The 14,166-nt window shown below is 41.9% G+C and overlaps 1 protein-coding gene across 1 annotated transcript in view; it reads left to right on the top strand.

Annotated features, from left to right (window-relative positions):
- gabrr2a (gamma-aminobutyric acid type A receptor subunit rho2a) overlaps positions 1-14,166 on the top strand; it is a 106,136-nt gene that overhangs the window by 68,832 nt on the left and 23,138 nt on the right. Inside the window, exon 6 of the mRNA XM_074659967.1 lies at positions 11,176-11,316. Within this exon, the coding sequence (XP_074516068.1) occupies positions 11,176-11,316 (141 nt within the window). The remainder of the gene's footprint in view (positions 1-11,175; positions 11,317-14,166) is intronic.

Raw genomic sequence — 14,166 nt, 5'->3', positions numbered from 1 at the left:
CACCATAGCACAGAGACAGCACTAGTGAAAATTACAAATGACCTTCTAATGGCATCGGACAAAGGACTTGTCTCTGTACTTGTCTTGCTAGATCTCAGTGCTGCTTTCGACACCATTGACCATGACATCCTATTACAAAGACTGGAACATTTAATTGGCATTAAAGGAACTGCACTAAGTTGGTTTAAGTCCTATTTATCAGATCGATCTCAGTTTGTACATGTCAACGATGAGTCCTCCATGCACGCCAAAGTTAGTCACGGAGTTCCACAGGGTTCTGTACTTGGACCAATTCTATTTACCTTATATATGCTTCCCTTAGGCAATGTTATTAGAAAACACTCCATAAACTTTCATTGTTATGCAGATGATACCCAATTATATCTATCAATCAAGCCAGACGAAACAAACCAGTTAACTAAACTTCAAGCATGCCTTAAGGACATAAAAACCTGGATGACCTGCAATTTCCTGATGTTAAACTCAGACAAAACTGAAGTTATTGTACTAGGCCCTGAGCACCTCCGAAACAAATTATCTAATGATATAGTTACTTTAGATGGCATTGCCCTGGCCTCCAGCACCACCGTAAGGAACCTGGGAGTTGTCTTCGACCAGGATATGTCCTTTAACTCTCACATAAAACAAACCTCACGGACTGCCTTCTTTCATCTACGTAACATTGCGAAGATCAGGCACATCCTGTGTCAAAATGATGCAGAAAAATTAGTCCATGCATTTGTTACCTCTAGACTCGATTACTGCAATTCCTTATTATCAGGCTGCTCCAATAAGTCTCTTAAGACTCTCCAGTTGATCCAGAATTCTGCAGCACGTGTACTGACTAGAACTAGAAAAAGAGATCATATTACGCCTGTATTAGCTTCTCTGCACTGGCTGCCTGTAAAATCCAGAATAGATTTTAAAATCGTCCTCCTCACCTACAAAGCGCTAAACGGTCAGGCCCCATCATATCTTAAAGAGCTCATAGTACCCTACTACCCCACTAGAGCACTGCGCTCACAGAATGCAGGGTTACTTGAGGTTCCTAGAGTCTCCAAAAGTAGAATGGGAGCAAGAGCCTTCAGCTATCAAGCTCCTCTTCTCTGGAACCAGCTCCCAGTTTCAGTCCGGGAGGCAGACACCGTCTCTACATTTAAGAGTAGGCTAAAGACTTTCCTCTTTGATAACGCTTATACTTAAGCTGCTATAGGCATAGACTGCCGGGGGACTTCCTATGACACACTGTCATAAGGAACTTCCTATGACACACTGAGCTCCCCTCTCCTTATGTATATACTCATGTCCCATGTCCATGTTGTTACTAACTTCATTCCTTCCCGGGAGTCCTTGTGCCTCCTTGTCTCGCAGCTAACCGTGGAGCGGGGTCACACCTGGAGCGAGGTTATACCTGGAGCATGGGTACACTTGGAGCAGGGTTTCACCTGGATCTTGGTGGTCTCCGGTATTGTGGCTGCATCTGCTGCCGCGTCGGTGCCTGCTTGACACCAACTGCTACCATCCCTAATTAACTACGTCTGTACGAGGGACTACCAATGCTAACGAGGGATTTCCAACACCTAGTGACAATGTGGCAGCCTGGAGAATAACACTTCTCAATCACTGCCAAAGACATCAAGAGCTCCCAGCAAGCATGCTGATGCTGCAGGAACCAACGCACGGGCATCGATCGCAGGGACGTCCCACACCAATACACATGGACGTACTGAGGAGAGATGCTGGACAGTGCTGGCTTTCCGATAGTTGTATTATCACTCTTTCCATCCACCACTATTGGTTTTGTGTTATCAGTCCTACTTGTATTAGCTATTACAGCTGCTAGACTGCTATTGTGGCTGCTTCTCTATCTCTCTCTCTCTATCTATCTCTCTCTCTCTCTCTCTCTCTCTCTCTCTCTCTCTCTCACTCTCTCTCTATCTATCTATCCCCCCAGCCGGTCTCAGCAGATGGCCGCCCGCCCTGCGCCCGGTTCTGCTCCAGGTTTCTTCCCAGTAATCGGGGAGTTTTTCCTGGCCACAGTGCGCTTGGTGGATCCTGTTGGGTCTCTAAACTATGGTGTACGGTCATAGACCTGCTCTATATATAAAGCGTCTTGAGATAACTTCTGTTGTGATTTGACGCTATACAAAAATAAATTGATTTGATTTGATTTGATTTGATAGCAGGAATTTAAAATACGTCCGACTATCTGGGGCATGTTTTTGTTTTTTGAAAGTCAGTTTCATTAAAATTGATGATAATTAGATATGAGCCATTTATTTACTCCTCTGAGACCCACAATAGACCTGTTTTTGTCTTTTTAAGGAGGGTCCAGGGGGTCTTTAGGGGGAGATAGCAGGTCAACAGTAGATGTCACATAGAAGTGGTGTACATCATCTGAAAGCTGGAAACCTGAAGATTAATTTGAGATGTAGCTGAAGATTAATTTGAGATGCAGCTCAGCACTGTGGGTCAAGTTGTTCTAGTCATACATCAGAAATATACAATGAATGACCAACGCATTGCGACCAACATAGGTCTTCATCAGGGTCACTGTCAGCATTCAACAGTAGTTTGCACACATATATTGTGTTATACTAATCAGTAGAGTGGGAGGGTGGTTCTCCATAAATGAGCAAGCCTATTGGTGGAAAAACAAGGAAATGATACATCATCAATAGGGAGGAGAAAGAGAAGAAAAAAGAAAAAGGGGAGGGGAAAAAAGAAGGGGAGGGAGGGGGAATTAAAAGGATGTGAAGGAAAGAGGAGATGAGAGGTAAACATAAATGACTAAAATAAAGACAAATATGATACAATGTGACTACTACGTTAAGGTGGACCCAATACTTTCTTATGTAGGTCTACAAATGATGAGTTCCTCCATATCTAACTATAATCTCATCCACATGTTTCTGCCTACAAACACACATTGACTACAAAATGATCTTACCCTTCAATAGTTCAATATAATAAAATACAATTGTCTATTATTCCTGAAGTGATATTTCATAATTATTCCTGCTCATGGCAACAAACACGTATTATCTACAAATCACCTTAACTTTCAATAGTTCAATCTATTAAACTACAATTTGTACACAGTGTTATTCCTGAAGTGACAATTCACAGAAAAGGAGAAAGTCTATCTCATCATTGAGGCCGGCGTGTTTTGTTGCTTTTAGTTGTACAATCCAAAAGGTCTCTGGTTGGAGTCGTCTTCTCAGGCAGTCGCCTCCTCTGAAGTCCTTTTCAACAACTTCTAACACTTTGACTTTCAGTGTGTTAGGGTTGCCATGTCCCGTTTGCGCATAATGTAATGTCATCGCGTAATCAGCATTGCTTGTACGGATGGCATTTTTATTTTCCGCAACTCTGTCTTTTAGTCTTCTTTTTGTTCGTCCTACATAGAAACAACCACAGGGGCACTCCAATCTGTAGACAACAAATGTGGTGTTGCAGTTAGCAAAACGTCTCATTTGATATGTGCGAGATGTGTGCACATCTTGAAAGTGAATGATTTTCATGACATTATCACAATGATTGCAATTTCCACATTTAAAAGTTCCACGGGGCTTTTGTAGCCAGGTTGTTTGTGTGGAAGGTGGAAGATAGCTAGGTACCACCTTGTCTTTCAGTGTTGGTGCACGTCTGTATGAGAACATAGGTGACATTCCATTATGTTAGACCACCATCATCTACTGTAACAGCACAATACACCAGCATCATCCAAACATCAAGTTAAACATCATCCAGATATAATCACACACGTGAACCTCCCACAAATAATGCTCCAGGATACAGTACATCCCACAATGGAAATACAGCAAATAAACAGTCCCAGATCTACAGACACAGCTCCCTAAGTACAAGACACGTACACAAATCCAAACAAAGAGTCTGAGGAATGTATCTATATGTTACTCTAGGTCTCTAGTTTGATCCATCCATCCTCTGAATGCTCTAGGTCTCTAGTCTGATCCATCCATCCTCTGAATGCTCTAGGTCTCTAGTTTGATCCATCCATCCTCTGAATGCTCTAGGATTCTAGTCTGATCCATCCATCCTCTGAATGCTCTAGGTCTCTTGTCTGATCCGTCCATCCTCTGAATGCTCTAGGTCTCTAGTCTGATCCGTCCATCCTCTGAATGCTCTAGGTCTCTAGTTTGATCCATCCATCCTCTGAATGCTCTAGGTCTCTAGTTTGATCCGTCCAGCCTCTAAATGCTCTAGGTCTCTAGTTTGATCCATCCATCCTCTGAATGCTCTAGGTCTCTAGTTTGATCCGTCCAGCCTCTGAATGCTCTAGGTCTCTAGTCTTATCCATCCATCCTCTGAATGCTCTAGGTCTCTAGTTTGATCCATCCATCCTCTGAATGCTCTAGGTCTCTAGTCTGATCCGTCCATTCTCTGAATGCTCTAGGTCTCTAGTCTGATCTGTCCATCCTCTGAATGCTCTAGGTCTCTAGTTTGATCCGTCCATCCTCTGAATGCTCTAGGTCTCTAGTGTAAATCTTTTTATTAAATTTTTCAAAGTACATAGTCAAAACAACATACCAAACAATATAAGGTGCACAACATATCAGACAAGTACATACATAACTAAAATACTAGAGAAAAAGAAAGAAAAAAAAAAAGAAAAAAAAATTGTGGAACACTACTAAAATAACATACATTTATACATCCATACTTGTGTGAATGTGGATTTTGAGAGTGTGTGTGTGTGTGTGTGTGTGTGTGTGTGTGTGTGTGTGTGTGTGTGCGTGTGTGTGCGTGTGTGTGTGCACGTGTGGGGGGGGGATGGGGGGGGGTATCAGGGGAGCCTACATCTGCTGTTTAGATACATATTCATGTTCAAAGTAAAAGAGAAAAGGCCGCCACACTTTGAAAAACCTCTTAGATGAGCCTCTTGTTGAGTATCTAAGTTTCTCTAGCTTTAAATATGTCATTACACTTTCTATCCATTGAGAATGCGTCGGTGGATTGTTGGATTTCCACTGTAGTAGTATTAGCCTTCGCGCTAGCAGTGAGGAAAAAGCCACTGCATCAGCTTGAACCAATGACAGTGAGACTTCTGGAGGAGCTACCCCAAATATCGCAATTGTTGGGTCTGGCTGTATTTCTTTACCACAAATGTAGGAAAAGGTTTCAAAGATAGCGGTCCAGAGTGGAACCATGGCTGGGCAAGTCCAAAACATGTGATAAAGGGTGGCATCGTCTTGATGGCAACGGGAGCAAGTTGGATCTGTTCCTGGGAACATCTTTGCGAGTTTGCTTTTTGAAAGGTGGAGTCTGTGAATAATCTTAAATTGTAGTAATCCATGTTTTACACAGATAGATGTTGAATGGATCCGTTCAATTGCAAACCGCCAAACTTTATCTGAAATAACCGCTCCGAAGTCTTTACCCCATTGTTCCCTGAGAAGGCGATGCCACCCTTTGAATTTCACTGTACAGTCTAGATATCAGACCACGTTCAAGAGGATCCAAATCTAAAAATTCCTCAATCCAAACATTTGTCGGGCGAGATGGGAAGGAAACAAAAAGCTTTCTGACTAGACTGCGCACTTGCAAATACCTGAAAAAATTTGATTTAGGTATGTCATGTTCTCTAACAATGTGCTCAAAAGACATAAAGTTATTATTTTGAAAAAGATCCCTTATACATCATAGCCCCTTCCTGAACCATAACTGGAATGCAGAGTCTATTAATGAAGGTGGAAATAGCCCGTTAGATACGATAGGTAGCAAAGTGAGCGCCTGTTTATGTTTAAAATGTGACCTAAACTGGGACCATATTTTCAGTGAGCCATTTACAATGGGGTTGACTGTCTGCTTTTTTTTGCTGAGAGGTAGTGGTCCACAAAGCATTGATGGTAAGGATACTGGATTGCAAACAAATTGTTCCATCTCAGCCCATAATAGTCCTGTGCCCTCATAGAAACTTGATACCCAGTGAATAACTTTATGAATGTTGGAAACCCAGTAATAATGCAGAAAATTTGGCAGCGCCAGTCCCCCCGCATCTTTCGGTCTCTCTAGATATGCTTTTCTAATTCTAGGAATGTTTTTGTTCCAAATAAAGGAAGATATGTATTTATCCAAACTCTTAAAAAAAGATTTTGCAATAAACACAGGAACATTCTGAAACAGGAAGAGAAGTCTAGGTAGAATGGTCATCTTGACGGAATTTACCCTACCCGCTAGGGAAATAGGTAGTAATGACCATCGGTTTAAGTCTTGTTTGGCTTTCTCTAATGCTGGCAACATATTACATTTGAACAAGTCCTTATATTTACGTGTCACCGAAACACCCAAGTATGTGAATTTGTCTCTAGCTACTTTGAATGGGAACCGGTCAAAATCGAACTGCTGTACATGATCATTTATCGGAAATATTATACTTTTGGAAAGATTTATTTTAAACCTGATATTTTCCCAAATTTGGATATAATGTCCAGGGCTTTAGGGATTGATGTCTCGGGTTCGCAGATATAAAGAATAAGATCATCCGCATATAATGATACTTTATGGGTGTGGCCACCCCTGTTTATCCCCATCAAGTTTACCTCTTGTCTTGTTGCTAAGGCTAAGGGCTCTATGGCTATATTAAACAAGAGTGGGGACAACGGACAGCCCTGTCTAGTACCTCTGTAAAGAGGAAAATAGTCTGATATAATCTTGTTAGTTCGGATACACGCTTTTGGAGAGGTATATATGACCCTGATCCAAGAGCAGAAAGTGGGACCAAAACCAAACTTTTTCAAAACTGCAAAGAGATATTCATATTCAATGCGATCAAAAGCTTTGTGGGCGTCGAGGGAGATTAGCACCTCTGGTAAGGGCGGTCCATTAGGGGAGTAGAGTATGTTAAAGAGTCTACGTAAATTACCAGAAAGTTGTCGCCCGGAGATAAACCCTGACTGGTCGGGATGAATTATAGAGTGAATGACGGAGTCAAGTCGTGATGCAAGGGCTTTAGTTAAGATCTTATAGTCGTTTGAGAGCAAACTTATAGGCCGATATGAGTCACATTTCAAACGATCCTTGTCTTTTTTATGTAAAACTGAAATTATGGCTTGTGTCATGGTGGGTGGTAATAACTTCTTTTCAAGTACTTCTGCAAACACATCTCTCAAAATGGGGACCAGTTTAAGTGCAAATTTTTTATAAAAATCAATGGGAAACCCATCAGGTCCGGGGGCTTTTCCACTTTTCATTCCTATAATTGCAAGCTCAATTTCCCTAGCCGATATAGGCTGTTCAAGATTTTTTTTTTCCTTTTCACTAATTGGAGATAATTCTAGATTGTTAAGAAAAGTTTCTGTCTCTGCTCCACCACAAGACTCTGACGTATATAAATCCACATAAAATTTCTTAAATTGATTATTAATATCCAATTGATTCGTGGTTATACCATGAGGGGTTTCTATCTCTGCTATATATCCAGCTTCAGTAGCTTGTCTTAACTGGTGGCTGAGTAATTTACTGGCTCTCTCTCCATATTCGTATTCCCTCTGCCTGGATTTTAGATACAGCTCCTCTTCTGACCCTGTAGTTAATATATCAAGTTCTGTTTGTAATGCCACTCGTTCCATATAGAGGTTGGTATGGGGATTCTGAGAGTGTTCTCTATCTACAGCATTTATTCTGGAGATGAGTTGATTGGTCCTTTCCACTCTTTTTTTATTCACATTAGCGTTATATGAAATTATCTGGCCCCGTAAAAAGGCCTTCATTGCCTCCCAGAGGGTGTGTTTACTTATGTCTGGTGTCTGATTAGTCTCAAGGAAGAAATCTATTTGCTTTGACATAAAAGACTCAAACTCTTTATCTGCCAGTAGGCTAGGGTTTAGCCTCCATACACGTCTTGATGGTATATTGTCTGTGAAATTAAGTTTCATAGAGACAGGGCTGTGGTCAGAAATAACTGCCTGTGTAATCGCAAGATTTTAGCAAGGGCAACATTCTCTTGTCTATGAAAATGAAATCGATTCTAGAGTATGTCTGGTGTGCTGTAGAAAAAAAAGAATATTGCCTGGATGTTGGGTTCTTGTATTTCCATGCATCTACCATTCCATAAGTTTGTAAAAATTCATTTACACATCGGGCTGATCTGCTCAGCGTCCCAGATAGAGATTTTGATCGGTCTAAAACTGGATGTAATACACAGTTTAAATCTCCACCTAGTATAAGCTGATGACTATTCGGGTCTGGGAGACATGCAAAGAGGTCACTGAAGAATTTCACGTTGTCCCAGTTGGGGGCGTATACATTTACCAACACTACAGGTAAATTGAACAGCTTCCCCTGTACAATCACAAATCTCCCATCCTTGTCTGTAATTACTTTTGACTCTTCAAACACAACATCTCTATGTATAAGGATGGCTGTACCTCGACTCTTTGCTGTAAATTTTGAATGGAAAATTTTGGAAAAGCCACCTCTGAGTAGTTTATTGTGGTCTTTTGGGAGGAGATGAGTTTCTTGTAAGTAAACTATCTCCGCTTTCTGTTTGGTGATGTGGGAAAATATTTTACTTCGTTTAATCGGATGGTTAAGACCACGACAGTTCCAACTCATCACAACAGTGTTATTTCTATCCACCATTCCTTGCTCTTTTCAAATGTATCGCATTGTGGGCTCCCTGAAGTGTTGGGGTGGGGGTGGGGGTGGGATACAAACATACCATAAAACAATAATAATGATAATAACAACAACATACATATAACATTAGGCCTGGCCTCCAGACGGGAGGCTGCCAGTAGCCTACCTACAGCTACAACTCCTAACCTACTTCCCAAGCAACTCCTCCAACAGGCTTGAGCTTCAACCAAAACTATCATTGAAAATATTATTTCAAAAATGAATTTCTCTTTAACAAAGTTACTCTTATTATCCCGTAAACAGTCCCTTTAAGTAGCCTTTCCAAAATGTAAAACATAAGCAGTAATGGGGATTTCACCAAATTATCATCATTTTGGAGTACAAAACTCCCTAGCCAGGTATCCCATCCATCACCTCACCTTAACTGTGGGTGGTATATCAAATAAAACAAAAACGAACAGACTTATGACAGGATTATGCTTCTCACACTATTTTAAACATGCCAAAACCTCAATTAAACAAACATAAGTGAGAAGGTTGAATAACAGCCTACCTTCATCTTTGAGTAGAAAACTTTCAAAACCCCCAAAAAATTAATAAATAAATAACAGGCTACTGTCCAAGCTGTCCATCTATGTTAGACTAGCTGTATCCCTCTTTCGTCGCCTCGGTGTATGGCCATTTACATTACTCAAACGTAGTTCACTGTTATATAATGGCCAACATGTAGTACACCAATATCCATTCATTTTATGACTTTAGCTTCCCCTTCACAAACTCCATGGCTACCTTGGCGTCCTTGAAGCTCCGTCTGATCCCCTCCGTGGTCGTGATTCTCAGCTCCGCTGGGTAAAACAAGCCGTAGCGTACTCCGTCGAGACGCCGCAGCTCACCGCGCACCTCGTTAAAGGCAGCCCGTTGTTTGGTGATCTTCTGGGTGTAGTCGGGTTGGATGCGTATTCTTTCACCATCTGGAGTAACAATCTCTTTTTTCTGTATGGCCGTCTTCATCAGCAACTCCCGTTCCTGAAAGTAGTGGCACCGCACTATCAGTGCTCTCGCTGGCTGGTCATCTCCCGGTCTTTCCCGTAAAGTGCGGTGTGCCCGGTCCAACAGAGGAGCTTTATCCAGCCCAAGAGAGTCCATAAGCAGTTGTGAAACAAATTCTGGAACATGTTTTCCATCCTCTCGTCTCTCCTTCACACCGATTATGCGCAAATTGCAGCGGCGGGATCTAGCCTCCAAGTCCTCATTCTTCTGCTCCAGGCTGGTAACCTCGCGCTTCAGCTGGGCTACCTCCTGTTGAAGGCAGGTTATAGCGTCTGAGTGTTCGTTCCCTGCTTCCTCCATATCGGACACCCGGGCTTCCAGTGCCGTGGTCTTCATGTTTGACTGCTCCATCGCATTTTCAAATTCTCCTCTTAACTGTCCACACTGATTTCTGATCTCAGTGGCTTGAGTCTCTGCCTTCTCGTCAATTTTCGAGAGTAGCTCCACTTTCAGTGTCCTTATCTCACGGAGAATCGCCACTTGGCCGCCGCCAGCTTCTTCGCCCGTGCTCTCCTTGCTAGCTGCGGGCATGCTAGCTTCTTGTGGCGCGGCATGGTCCGTCAAGTTCTAAACTAACGTTACAACGCTGCTTCTAGTGCTATTTTATCTTCCCCTTTCACTTATAATTAAACAGAGACACTTTACACTGGTCGAGAATGTATTTCTGCTTTGATAAGTCAAGTTTGGTGAAGCGCTCAGCCTGACACATGGTGTCGCTCAACCGGAAGTCTTAACTGCCTAGGTCTCTAGTCTGATCTGTCCATCCTCTGAATGCTCTAGGTCTCTAGTTTGATCCGTCCATCCTCTGAATGCTCTAGGTCTCTAGTTTGATCCATCCATCCTCTGAATGCTCTAGGTCTCTAGTTTGATCCATCCATCCTCTGAATGCTCTAGGTCTCTAGTTTGATCCATCCATCCTCTGAATGCTCTAGGTCTCTAGTCTGATCCATCCATCCTCTGAATGTTCTAGGTCTCTAGTCTGATCCGTCCATCCTCTGAATGCTTTAGGTCTCTAGTTTGATCCATCCATCCTCTAGTTTGTGGCTGTAAAGTTTCATGAGACTGTGATTATCCTGGAGGTTCAATACCCAATCTATGCAATTCCATGACTGTTTAGGGACCCCAGTATGCAGATATGTTCAAATACAGCATTTTAGAATAGGCGAAAATTACACATTCATACTGCATGCAAAAAAACTGCATGATTTTTGCCCCAAACTGCATGTGATTATCATAAAGTAGGCATGTCTGTAAAGGGGAGACTCGTGAGTACCCATAGAACCCATTTACATTCACATATCTGGAGGTCAGAGGTCAAGGGACCCCTTTGAAAATGGCCATGATAGTTTTTCCTCAACAAAATTTAGCACAAGTTTGGAGCGTTATTTAACCTCCTTTGCGACATGCTAGCATGACATGGTTGGTACCAATGAACCTGCTACAACCTCTGAAATACAGTAAAGTCGGTCGGTCTCAGGGGGTTAATAACTCAATTGGATTGGACTGTGTGATGTTTTGCAGATGCCTACACAGATGAAGACCTCATGCTGTACTGGAAGAGCGGTGATGAGTCTCTCAGCACTGACGATCGCATCTCCTTATCACAGTTCCTCATCCAGAAGTTCCACACCACATCTCGCCTGGCCTTCTACAGCAGCACAGGTATGCACACACATACACACACACACACACACACACACACACACACACACACACACACACACACACACACACACACAGGATTGACTAAGGCAACAAGAGCTCAGACGTGTTTGTATTAAAGGTCACCTATTATGCAAAATGCACTTTTCCATGTCTTTTAAACATCAATATCTGTCCCCAGTGTGTCTACAGGCCACCATAGTATCATAAAAGACCATCCTCTCTCTTTTTCTCCTCCTCCGTTTGTCCGGAAATGGGTGCAGAAAAAAAAATCGCTTTTTTTCCTTCTCTTCTGACGTCATTAGAGAAATGCAAGCCATGTAAGGGTTTCCTGGTCGAACCAGAGAGAACCTTCAGTAGCTGACCCCGCCCCACAGCGCGTCACTGTCTCTCCTCCTCAACCTAACTTGAGCAAAGTCTGCAAGAACCAGCAGAACAGGCTTCATGTACTCCCATCATCTAAATATAACATGTTCTTTCACAAAGGCTTTATGTAATTACACTGTTTAAACAGATGATATTTATATATTATATATATTTGATGTCATGCATGTAGCAGAGTACAGGTAGTAAATAGTGACTTGTAAGCAACACAACACATTTCTGTTTCACAGTCAAACTTTATTTGAGTTGACAGATGACAATATTAATTATTCACAGCATTTGTAATCATCTCACCTGTTAGTTATGTTAACATGGTACAGGAGAACGTCTTTCAGCTCTGGTAAACTATGGTAAACTAAGCTCCGGTGGTCTGTAGTCATGGTAACACAGAGACAGCTACTACTGTAAATAATATACCATTACTCTGATCTTCCATACATTTATCTTTTAGCAGAAATAATGAACTGACTACTGTTTCACATCTTCTATTTTCCACCCTGATGGTCGCTGTGTTTACACACCGTGTCATAGCGGTAGCATGTAGCTAACCGTTAGCATGTAGCTACATGCTAACGGTTAGCTCTGTATCTCCCATCTGCTTTCAGCTATCTGCTCTCCTCTGGGATGATTCTGTCGGTCATTTCTCACAGATGGATCTGTAAAGACAGACGTAAAACAGAGTGTATGTTTACGGTTTACAGAGTTGATGCATGAGGTAAACACTGAGTTAACTAACAGAGCTATAAATAGTATTATTTACCTGAGAGAAACCGTCAGGAAAACCTGGAATCTGGACCGCAGATGTTCATCATGTGTCGCCGATTTCTGATCAGATTCCTCCGGTAACGTGCGCTGGGTGAAGTTTCTGGTTTATAAACTTTAAAGTGGTTTATAAGCTCTATTCTAGCTGCTATCTCTCCACTCCTCTCTCGAGAGAGAGCTTCTCCGGGAGGGAGGGGGAGGGTGACGCTGTTGTTGTGAGGAAGTTTGATTGACAGAACACGCTGACCAATCAGAGCAGAGTGGGAGGAGACAGGCTGTGAATCAGTGGTTTTCAGACAGAGGCTGAATTAGGCTCTGAGGCAGGCAGACTCAGGCTGCAGTATGAGAAGAATAAAGGGTTTTTTGAACATTGCAGCATGTAAACATGTTCTAGTGCAACATTAAAATACATCTATGAACCTGGAAATGAGCATAATATGTGACCTTTAAATCATTTATAAATGATGCTTGTTAGACATTGTTCTTGTGTACAATATCATGATGTGAATAACAATTATTTTCTCCAAATGAATCACGGCTGCAGTCATTTGTGCCTACAGGTATCGGCCGACAGTCACTGAACATAAGTATCTAGGCTACTTTGACCCCATGACCTTTCCTCTAGCTCTACATTCAGGGCTAATGTTGTATTTTTAGCTCCATGGCTGGCAAGGCTCTAATGAGGATATTTATAAAGGATTCTTCTGTTAAACAGTCACATTGAGTTGGAGTAAAGAGAAAAAAACCTTCAGAATTATAATAGCAGAAAATGAGGTGACGTTGTTATAGAGTGACATAGTGCACATACGTAGGGGGAGGTCAGGGTGGATAGATGGGTCAACAGAAGCAGTAATTGTAACACATACCACCAGAGCTTGAAGTGGAAATAAGTCATATACTGTTAGTTAGTAAGTGCCAGTACTGTTATTTACATGTTGGCGTGTGTATCGACCGCTATCATCAATCTGTTGCGTCTTATTCCTGTTTATTCATTATGTCTTTAAGTGTGTTATACTGTGTCACTTATAATCAGCTGTGATGTTATTTCTATATTATTATACTAGGGCTGTGAATCTTCTATAGGAGGCCCATAATACTCCAATAATATTCACACTGGAACATTCTAGGGTTAAGGTGGTGTGATTTGTGTTAATAGTTAAAGTGTTTTCTAGGGTGACCAGATCCCAACAAACCAAATGTGGGACAAAGAGTATGTTTGTGTGGGACAATGTGGGACACGTTACCAAGGCTGAGAGGTAGTCTATAATTCTGATATAATGTCGATCTAACTTAAATAATAAACATTTCTATTCTGCCCCTCATCTCGTAACATCTCTATGCTTTAATGTCCGGATGCATCCAGAGATCGGCATGTCTCCTTTTGAGTCTTGTGAGATTCACATGAACTGTGTCCTTTCATGTCATATTCCCGCTGTGTGAAATAGAAAAATAACTGACAAATTTCACTAAAAACTCTGAGAATCTCCTTCCACCAGCTTATAAACACTGATAAGTAGTTTCACAATCTTTGTTGTAGCTGCTCTTCCTTTTCTTTGTGCTAGTTTCCATCATATTCCTCCTAAATCTGCAGAGTTATGGACTTTGCGGTGACTCGTGTATTTCTCCGTTGGGCGTAGCGTAGCAAAGACGGTGAAATGTGAACCTGAACTCGACCCACGTGTGCTCAGTTTGACAGCAAACACA

The sequence above is a fragment of the Sebastes fasciatus genome, chromosome 15 (assembly GCF_043250625.1).
Source record: "Sebastes fasciatus isolate fSebFas1 chromosome 15, fSebFas1.pri, whole genome shotgun sequence".
Lineage (NCBI taxonomy): Eukaryota > Metazoa > Chordata > Actinopteri > Perciformes > Sebastidae > Sebastes > Sebastes fasciatus.
The sequence above is the reverse complement of the archived record's forward strand: the minus strand, read 5'-3'. Positions and strand labels throughout refer to the sequence as shown.